The 11,031-nt window shown below is 33.6% G+C and overlaps 2 protein-coding genes across 2 annotated transcripts; one reads left to right on the top strand and one right to left on the bottom strand.

Annotated features, from left to right (window-relative positions):
• The first annotated feature begins 1,855 nt into the window (after positions 1 to 1,855).
• LOC111893951 (phosphate transporter PHO1 homolog 9) lies at positions 1,856 to 5,958 on the top strand. Its single transcript, XM_023890028.3, has 11 exons — positions 1,856 to 2,681; positions 2,764 to 3,064; positions 3,154 to 3,202; positions 3,310 to 3,381; positions 3,456 to 3,585; positions 4,026 to 4,405; positions 4,507 to 4,656; positions 4,740 to 4,892; positions 5,001 to 5,294; positions 5,385 to 5,524; positions 5,611 to 5,958. The coding sequence occupies exons 1-11, from the start codon at positions 2,138 to 2,140 to the stop codon at positions 5,705 to 5,707; spliced, it is 2,310 nt and encodes a 769-aa protein (XP_023745796.1). The 5' UTR covers positions 1,856 to 2,137; the 3' UTR covers positions 5,708 to 5,958.
• Positions 5,959 to 8,357: 2,399 nt separating this feature from the next.
• On the bottom strand, positions 8,358 to 10,776 carry LOC111893961 (SPX domain-containing protein 4). The gene is made up of 3 exons (XM_023890035.3): positions 10,297 to 10,776; positions 9,714 to 9,879; positions 8,358 to 8,954 (listed from the first exon to the last, which is right to left on the bottom strand). The coding sequence occupies exons 1-3, from the start codon at positions 10,603 to 10,605 to the stop codon at positions 8,518 to 8,520; spliced, it is 912 nt and encodes a 303-aa protein (XP_023745803.1). The 5' UTR covers positions 10,606 to 10,776; the 3' UTR covers positions 8,358 to 8,517.
• Positions 10,777 to 11,031: the final 255 nt, after the last annotated feature.

Raw genomic sequence — 11,031 nt, 5'->3', positions numbered from 1 at the left:
TAATGGTGCAAAAACTTGCAAGATATGTTCGACATGTATTTCTCAATGAGGCATTAATCTAGATAATTTAACTTTCACACAGGTTCAATCAAATATTTCAACAAAATAACGAGCCATGAGGATAGAGAGACAACATAAGTAGGGACATTGGGGGAGAATTGTCTATGACATCAGAAGGAGGTGGTGAAGAGATATAGAAGATTGTTTACCACCATCGTCGGAAAGGACAACAGCCATCAGACGATGGAGGTGGTGGGATGAGTGAGGCAGAAAGTGGTGTCATTAACATGGATTTCATCAAACCCTTTGTTGTCTCACTCACTGATCTGCGTCTGGGATTCAACTCTGATAAAGAGCAGTGAAGGGTGGGATGTAGTTGCAAGTGAAGGTGCGACGAAGATGGATGGAGGAGGATGCGATAATGATGGTAAGGTGGGGGGCGTCATCGATAATGGAGGATGAGGGAAGGAACACAAGGATGGAGGTGGGTAGGTAACCAGTAGTAAGGGAAGAAGAACTTAGGTTAGAGCTTTTACTGATTATGTCCCTATATTTAGGTAGTGTTTGTTTTTTGTCTGCAGATCTATGTGGCCACTTTTGTCTGCGACAAGCAGACCACGCGCAGACATTAGCCTTCGCAAACAATTTGTTTTCTTGAAGACTGCTAACCTAAAAATGTTCGCGCGCCCTCTTCTTGGCGCAGATGTGGACCAGAGTCTTCTAACATCTTCAGACATCTTCTAGCCTAATATATATATATATATATATATATATATATATATATATATATATATATATATTCAAGTTTTTTTAATTTATATTTTTTTCCAACTTTATTAATGATAAACAATTTGAAAAAAAAATTACAAAACTTCAAAAAAACGTTCGACGATACAAACATGATATTTTTGACAAATTTATAAATAAAAATTTATTACAATAATAGTCGTTGAAGTTGTTTATATAAATATGAAAAAAATTATAATACATTCTTATACTTTTTTGCTAAATTTTGTAAAACATTATTTAATATAGTATCGTCAAGTTCTCAAGAAAATATTTATGGTACGTTTATAATGGACTTAATTGAAAAAAATTCGAAGTTTATTTTCATCCATTTATGTATCAAATTCTTTGATCACTAATTATAATGTTTAGTTACAACTTTGCAACTAAAGTTGTTGTTTTTTATCAAGTATATATGTTAATTCATATCATTTTTGTTTTTATTTTTATACAATAATACATAAAAGTTGATCTAGATTCGTTAATTATTTATAACAAAGTCATAAAAATATTAAAAAAACCACTTTGAAGTTTAAAAAAAATCAGTTTATTTAGATTTCAGTTTATTTTAATAGTCCACAAATGTTAAAAAAAAAACAAACAGTCTTTTTTTTTCAGACTACAGACGTTTGGTCCACCTCTTTTACTGCAGAGCTTTTTTACTGCAGAGGTCTACAGATGTGGTCCGCAGACTGCAGACATTTTGCCTCAGAAAAAACATTAGTGTTTTTATTGTTTTTGTCCCTATAGTTAGAGTGTTAATTGATTTATATTAAGGGTAAAATGGTCAATATATTCAAATATAACAGCTGTTAGATTTAATGGTGGAGGGACCAATAGTGTAATTTTTAGAAACCATGGGGATGAAGCCTGTCCATTTTTCAATGGTTGGACCAAAGCTGCGAATTTAAACAAACCACAGGGACCATTTCTGTAATTTACTTTTATAAAATTATTACCTTTCGAGATATTATTCCAATAATATAAAAATGATCGTATAAAATGATAAAATATAAACTAGAATCTCATAAAATCTGTTTTATAAAACAAGTTATGACTATCCCTTTTTAAAATTAACCAAAAAAGAAACTTGACCTAGCCACCAACTCTAATTGATTCATTCTAAAAACAAGACCTGCTCTAATTGATCCATTCTTTGAAACACGCCATAAAAAGCTGGAAGTGGGCTGGTTTCTTCCGATTTCTTTTGGACAGAATGTGAGGAAAAAGGAAAACACAACGAAATCATCAACAACAAGGACGTGTGTTCATTCACCCCTATTTCAACACTTCACAGATTTTGGGATTTTCCATCATTTTCAGATTTCAAAAATCTCACCAGTCATCAACAATGAAGTTCGGGAAAGAATTTGCTTCACAGATGATTCCAGAATGGCGAGAAGCATACATGAATTACAGCTACCTCAAAACTCTCCTAAAAGAGATCTTAATTTTCCGGCAGCGGCAGATCATGTATCCTTCGCCGGCAAAGGCGCCGGTGAAGGCGACGTCGTTGAAGAGAAAGGTGTCGCTTTTCAGAGCCTTCAGCGGATTAACTAGTCGTTATGGTAACATTAGTCCTCGAAAAGACGAAGAAGATGAAGTGATTCTAGTTAGTGCAATGCAAGTAGCAGACGAAGAACAAGGGGAAGAGTTCCGGAGTTACCAGACTACTTTTCTCCGGTCGGCGGAGGAAGGCGGCGAGTTTGAGCTGGTGTTTTTCCGACAACTTGATCTCGAATTCAATAGAGTGATTCAGTTTTATCGAGGGAAAGTCGAAGAGGTCGTGAAACAAGCTGAAGAGTTGAATATACAAATGGATGCTCTCATTGCTCTTCGAATCAAAGTCAATGATCCTCACGCCACCCCCCCTTTCATCAATGAAAAAACTACAGGTAGCTACCCTTTTTTCACCAACTTAAGGAGGGTAAAATAGTAAATGTGTAAAGCTTCACTAACATTCGATGATTTTTTAAGGTGCGTATCCATTGGAGGTGATTCAAGAGATCAACACTAGTGGTGATGGGAATGAAGAAGAAGAAGAGGAAAAGAATAGATTGGATGATCGGAAGGGATACAAGATGGCTTCGTTGGAGGTTTTGAATCACATAAAAATCAACGCCACCGCAGAAACGCCGCGATCCACCGTAAGAAGTGTCTTTCACTTTGGGAGATCGGAGTTGCATTACAACAAAAAGGAACTTAAAGATGCACAAGAGAAGTTGAAGCTGGCTTTTATTGAGTTCCATGAAAAGCTTCGGTTTTTGAAGAGCTATTCGTAAGCACTAAGCACTTTAATTTTACTCAAAAATTGAATATACAGTCAATTGAAATTGAACTGAATTTTGATCTTGCTTTATAAACCAGCTTCCTGAATCAATTGGCTTTCTCGAAGATAATGAAGAAGTATGATAAGGTTAGGGATTCTTTCTCCTTATTAGGCCGATTTCAAGGAGAAGGGTATTTACGTCTTTTACACTAGATAAACAAAGTTTCAAATGGTGACATAAATCGTTGGTGCAGATTACATCAAGAAACGCATCGGATGCTTATTTAAAGATGGTTGATGAATCTTACTTAGGCCAATCTGATGAGGTATATATATGATGATATTACGATGTTTAAAAAATATTACGTTTTTTCCAATATTTAACTGAAAATCACTTCAGGTTGTTAAGCTGATAGAGAGAGTGGAAGCCGCTTTCATAAAGCATTTCTGTAACGGGAATCGACATCAAGGAATGGACACGTTAAGGCCCAAAGCTAAACGAGAGAGGCATCGGATCACATTTTTTGTCGGTGAGTATCCCCGTTAGTTACAGAGGCTGAACTAGTGTGTCTGACATGCATTGGACTAGAACTGAGACTGACGTCCAAAGGACAAAACTTGCATTTTTTTTTGTCCCACTCAAATAGGTGGGACAGGACTCGCTATCAATCTCTCGTCTATGAAAAGACGTGAATGCCCTCTTCATCCTTAAAAACTAGCCTTAGAAAGATTTCTAGGGCTATTTTCAATGTTGCGGATGAGGAGGGCATACACGTCTTTTCATAGACGAGAGATCGATAGCGAGTCTTGTTCCGCCTGTTTGAGTAAGACAAAAAAAAAAAAAAAACAAGTTTTGTCCTGTTGACATCAGTATCAGTCCAATGCATGCTAAACGCAATACATTTCATTGTCATATGTAAAATTAATGATTTTTTCATTACATCTCATCTGAATATTTTTTTTTGTGTAGGTTGTTTTTTTGGATGTTCATTAGCACTTGTTGTTGCGATCATTGCTCTTGTACATGCTAGAGATCTTCTTCAGCATAGAAGTCGAACTGCTTACATGAATACAATTTTTCCACTATACAGTTTGTTTGGATTTGTAGTTTTACATATATTGATGTATGCTGCGAATGTATACTATTGGACTCGTTATCGAGTAAATTACTCCTTCATATTCGGATTTAAGCAAGGGACAGAATTGGGATTTAAAGAAGTTCTGCTCTTAGGTTCTGGTCTCTCAGTAGTCACTCTTGCAGGAATATTATCAAATCTTGAAATGGATTTGGATGACAGAACTCAAAGTTACAAAGCTCTCACTGAATTACTTCCTCTTGGTTTAGTCATTGTAAGCAATTCCTCTTTTGCCCTTACTAATCTCTTAAGTAATTCCATTTTACCATAATCTATATTTAAATTTCAATCTTATTGTAAACGCTTTTTTTGCAGGTTTTCCTTTTGATAACAATCTGTCCATTTAATATCTTTTATCGTGCAAATCGTTTCTTCCTTTTAGTCTGTTTATGGCACTGCGTTTGTGCTCCTTTTTACGTGGTCACTCTCCCTGATTTCTTCTTGGCTGATCAGTTTACTAGTCAGGTAATAAGAGTAAATATAAATAATATTATACAATCAAGGAACTCAAAATTAATTGGATTTTTTTTTTTGTTTTATGGTTTCAGGTTCAACTATTGAGGAGTTTGGAGTTCTACGTATGCTACTACGGTTGGGGAGATTACAAGAAGAGGGATGCATCTAAGTGCATTGACAGTGATATTTATAAAACTATCTATATAGTTGTTGCTGTTGTCCCATATTGGCTTCGTGTCCTACAGGTACATTGTCAAATTCAATCAGATCTGACTCAATCAGCAGCTATCAAACAAACGACACCTAATGATTCAATGTTAATAATCTTAACTATTGTTTGTATGAATGTGTAGTGTCTTAGAAGATTGTGTGAAGGGAAAGATTCGACACAAGCTTTGAATGCACTCAAATACTTCTCTATCATTGTAGCTGTTGTTGCAAGGACAATTCAAACTCAAATGATAGATACAGATGCAAGATATATGACAATAAAATATATTGCTTTAGCTACCTCGATATTTGCAACGATTTTTGCTACGTATTGGGATCTGGTGATGGATTGGGGTTTGCTATGTAGGAATTCTGAGAATCCATGGTTAAGAGATAAGCTTATTTTGCCTAAAAGATCTATCTACTTCATAGCAATGGTAATTAGTGATCTTCAACAAATAATACCCAATTTGTAGTTATCCTTTTAGAAACTGTTGGATCTTATCTTAATAAAAGCTAATTTTCAGGTATTAAATGTGTTATTGAGACTTGCTTGGATGCAAACTGTACTAGGGTTTCGTGAAGCTCCTTTCCTCCATAGAAATGCGCTAGTTGCAATAGTTGCAAGTTTGGAGATCATTCGTCGTGGTTTATGGAATTTCTTTAGGTTTGATTTCATTCATCATTTTCAATACGTTAAAATCAAAATCAGGAAAAAACACAATCTAACGTTGTAATTTGTATTTGATTTAGGTTGGAGAATGAGCATTTGAACAATGTTGGGAAATTCCGAGCTGTCAAATCAGTGCCACTACCTTTTAGCCATGAGGACAGACAGAAGGATTTATAATTCGTTTTTGAACTACAATAGTGTGTTGTAAAGTATTACAAATTTTGTTTCTTCGTGTGCATATATACAAATTACACATTGTATTTTGATTTATCTTTTTACAAACCCTACAGAATAGGAATACTAAAACGAACACAACTTAATATACTTGTGTAAATTTTTATTTCTTATTCGAAACTCTACAATTTTGAATTGGAAAATCGAAAGTGGATATGAGGACTATGGCACATATACGATCAATGCTTATAATTGTTTCATTATTCGCAATTGTTATTTTTCGCTAATTTGAAGACATTAAATGAGACCGTGTGGTTCTCATATGGGGCACAATGGTATTTCAATTTACCTTCTGGTTCATTGAACACTTGATCACGATTACATAAAATTTATTCTCTTAAAAGCTAATCAAACTATTTATCTACTTCTTCATTGTGATACATATGATCAAGGTGTTAGAAATAAAGTATCGGTTGGTAGTAGAACATAGGTAAGATGTGTTCATCTTCTTCTACATTGTGTACTATCCCCATGATTTGAGAACACCAAGAAAGATATCTTTCTAACTAATAATAAACGATGTGTGTGTAGAAAAACAATAAAGTTGATAGAAATGGTGTTTGTTCTTGCACGCATAATGGTTCTTGATCCTCCTATGATTTTGATTAGCGACATACACAAACTACTTGAATTCCCACACAGGCAGACAATAATAATCGTTTCTTAGTCATGAACTCCTTGGAGTTTCTTACACATATTCATGAAATTGTCACAAGAAAAGTATGGGATGCATTTATTGTATTGTATTCCTAACGGCTCTTGTAGGAAAGGTTGAGGCAAATACTCTTTGTTGTACACTATACAACAAAATTGGGACGAAACTAAAATTCGGATTCATGTTCGTTTCAAATATAAAAAACACGATGTCGTATAGTTTTCTTTTTCAAAATTCGACACAATCTACCATTTGTTTGCCGTGTTTTTTGTGTTTGCCGTGTTATGTATGATTAATTAAATAAACTAATTGTTATTTTATGTTATCTTTGTCGTGTCGTGTCGTGTTTGTCATTTTTTTAATTGATTTGTTGTCATGTTATTTAAAAAACATGACATCGTGTTTGTGTTACATAAAACTTTGTTGTGTCGTTTCAGACAAAAACACGGCATGATTGTCTCTTTTTGTCACCCTTAAGAAAACACGGTGGAGAGGAAGATGTGAAATAAAATAATCATTTTTAGAAAATGCATTATTAAGAGGTGAGAGGTGAGTTTTATCCCTCATGATTGTCTGTTTTGAGTTATAGAATAAAATCATTTGGTAGAAAATCTTTCATTCTAATAAATAGTTTTAATCTGAAACGGCCATGTGTCACATTCTTGCCTAATGAACTTCCAAGATGTGTATAAAGAAGTTTTAAGAAATTTGTAAATAGTTTGTAAAATATTATTTTTTATTATTATTTGTAATAAACTTTATTGTTAATTTTTAATTGCAATTTGTTATATCTTTTCATATATATTTATTTTAACAACTTAATTTTTTGATTTGCCATATACCATTTTTAAATTACTTTATTTATTGTGGTTGTTTTATTTTTATTATCAGTTTAACATTTCATTATATAATATCATTATTTTTTTCGTTAATTCACAAATAAAAATTCTCTTGTATATCTTGAAAAAATAATTTCATATATTTATTTGACAACGATTATAATTTTACTTAAATAAAAAAACATAAATTTCTTAATTAATAAAGTTTTTAAAAATAATTGATTAATAGTTATGACATTTTACTATAAAAATTTATTTATTTTTGTAACCGTGGTTCCTACGGTTATAACCAAGTGTTACATACAACCTTGCATTAAGAGGTGAGAGAAATGATTTTTATCCCCTCATGTGTGAGGCACTGAGGCACGTCTTTATGACTAACTCCTTAAAACTAACGAAAACTGACGGAAGAACCATTGATACAACAAAATACAACCACTCTTGACTTGGAGTGTAGGTTTGGAACTGATCATTTCTATAATAATCTCTTTATTATTTTATATAAAATATAAAATTTAACCTCTCTTTCTGTAACAGTTTAAGTTTTAACAATTTTTTTATTGTTATGCCCTCAAAAAATAATCATTTACCTTTTATGTTTTAACATATACTATTTATCAGTAACATATTTACATTACACAATAATATTGACATCATTTTCATTAAATTGTTATTAAAGTAAATAAATTAAAAGGTTTTTAGGGTTTAATGCATGTTTATTGTTTATGCAATAAGATTTTACTTTTTTATAAACTTTTTCTACAAAATGATTTCTAAGAGAAATATGTAACGTTGTTTTATTCTATAACCAAAAATACACAACATTGTGACCAAAACCGTTATCTCATAGCATGACACCAGTCTATTTTCATCCTTTTACCAATTTAAGCAACATTGCTTCTCCCCTTTCACCTATTTATAAAGTATAACTTCATTTCCCAATATATGTAGCTGTCACAAATTATAAAATCAAATTTCAATCACTTAAACATGTTACAAATAATGCATCCCATTTTTTGGTTCTAAAGTAGAACATAGTTACATATTTTTTTTCTAAAAAAAATTGTGTTACATAAATTAGAAAAAATGTAAACGATCATTGCATTAACAAACATTTTTTACTTTTTTTTCTTATTTACCAAATCAAAACAAAACAACTAACACAAAAAAAGTACTATTTAAAAACTTAAAACTCCCTAACAAAAAAGAGACATACAAACACAAAAAAATATAGACATGTCCAAAATGCATCGCCCTTATTAAGCCGAATGGCCATCATCATAATCTTGTTCAATATTATCACAACCCGAAGAGTCAGAACGCGAATCTTCAGCAGTCACAGCACCCGTATCAATATCTTGGTTACCAAAAATAGAAGCAAACGATAGCGGATTTGAAGTTGAACTTTCCTTTTTAAGACCCTTTATTGTCTTAATAGCATCGACTGTACGTCTATAGACATCTGAAGTTTCTTCACCAAGTGCTAATGGTGTTGTGGTGGTGGTTGTTCTGCTTGTGGATTCGATTACTTCTGCTTCTAAAGGGAAGAGGAGTTCGAGATTTTCTTCACACTCGTGCACCAACCTTGTGAGAGGTTCTGTGGTGAAAAAGGGTTGGCGAAGAGCAAGTTGTGTAAAATGTACACGAAGTAGTCCACCCGTTCTTTTGTCGTATTTTTTTAGTATCTTGATAATACCTAAAAAATAAAAAGAAATAGAAATCTTATCGATATTTTGTAACGAGTTATTCTTCCAACAACCGTTGTCCTAGGAGTATTATGTGAGATGTAAATCAGGTACACAACAGTCTGTCTGGCAGATGCCCACAAGGAGTCCAATCCATACATGGGACGGATTGGACAAGTTTTCTAGGGCTATTTTTTATGATGAAGATGAGAAGGGCATTTACGTCTTTTGCATAGACGAGAGATCAATAGTAAGTCCTTGTCCCACCTTTTTGGGTTGGACAAAAAACTGCAGCTTTTGTCCAATTTACATCAGTCTTAGACCGAGTCTTAGTCCAATGTATGCCAAAAGCAGTACACTGTAAAAGGCCATCATGTTTTGTCCTGTGTAACAAGCAAACAGGCCGTCGGCCTGTTTGTTAGTCATGACAGGACAAAACAAAACAAGTTGTACTGTGTTTGGCTTGCATTGGACTAGGACTGGGATTTTGACTGATAAAAATGGGACAAAAGTTGCGGTCTTTTGTCCAATCCAAAAAAGTGGGACAAGGACTCGCTATTGATCTCTCATCTATGCAAAAGACGCAAATGCCCTTCTCATCCTCATTGAAAGAAAAATAAAAGCTCTAGTAAACTTGTTAAGTGTGGCAAACATAGTTAATATGTGTTGCTTACATTACAAGCAAGCACGAATCTCGAGATTAATTGGGAAAAATCTCTTGTAAATTTCTAGATTAAATAATACGTTAAACGATGAGCAAGGTGTCATACCTGCAAAGTTTAAGGAGCTGTAGTTCTTGAGAAGCACCATTTCCCCATGAATCGTGACAAAGTCTTTACGTATTTCCATCATCTCATCACTGAATTCGCTTTCTGATGTAAACACTCCATCTTTGCAGCTTTTCTCCTTTACTAGCTCGATTCTTTGTTTTAACTCCTGATTGAATCACAAGTAAATTCAGCGATGCATTCCATACATGATAAGTATACAGATTCAAATTGCAATGGGGTTCTTCATAATTCAATCTATAATCTGAATTAACAAGTTAGTAGTGTGCAATGACAATCTCCTACCCAATATTTAACCTATTCGACAACTCTATACTCATTCAAACAGATCGTTCATGAAGATAATGATGTTGAATGTTAGTCAAAATAAAACAGAATTCAAAGAAATGGTCAATTGCCAGATGTAATCTGAAAGTCGGATAATAGGTATTGATTGAACATTGAAACTTGGAAGGATCAATTTCTACGTATGTTTGAACTGATATAGAAAAGTCAAAGGCCTAGCAATAGCAATAACTCGTGGAGACAAATATCACAATCTATCATAACTAACAAAACGAATAACCTGAAATCGGATGACGAATTCTTCCTCTTTATCAACATAGAAATCGTTGAACTTATCGAGTTCTTCATTGAGAATCCTGACAAACCAGTGTTGGATTTCCGCTAAGTGATGCGGCAGAGGTGGTAGATTGCGGTCGGCGTTAACTCCGGTAGGGTTTCGATATGGTTGAGGGTGGTCGTTGGCGTCATCGACGGTGGGATTAGGAAGGTTTTTGAGAAGCTTTTTAAGGGGTTTGTAACACAAGTACTTGTCTTTCCATTCAGGTAGGGTTTGTTCGAGATGGATTCCGAATTCTTTACCGAATTTCATCGCCACATGAAGACGAAGATCGATTGTCTATCTGGGGTTTTGTTGAACAGGATTGAAATGGAATAGGGACGAGAATATTGAATATTCTATTGTTCTTGATTTTGGAAGATAAGAAGAGCATATAGAAGAAGATGACACTCTTTTGCGTTTTCTTTTGTCTTTTCACTTTTGCACCTTTATAATTCTTTATACCTCTTTGCTTTGTTTTCACGTATGACTTTTTATTCTCTAGTCGCATAATAGGTTTATATTGTTAATAGGTTAAAATTCATTTTGAAGAACCTATTCAATCTAATTATTTATTTGCTATCGGATTTTGTCAATCGATTCAATCCAATTTAATATAAGCGATCAAACCGAACCAAACTGATTCAATTGAATGGATTGAATCCGTTTTATTGATTTGATATATTTAATTGGTTATCA

This window comes from Lactuca sativa, chromosome 4, assembly GCF_002870075.4.
Source record: "Lactuca sativa cultivar Salinas chromosome 4, Lsat_Salinas_v11, whole genome shotgun sequence".
Lineage (NCBI taxonomy): Eukaryota > Viridiplantae > Streptophyta > Magnoliopsida > Asterales > Asteraceae > Lactuca > Lactuca sativa.
Note: the sequence above shows the minus strand (reverse complement) of the source record. Positions and strands in the feature narration are given on the sequence as shown.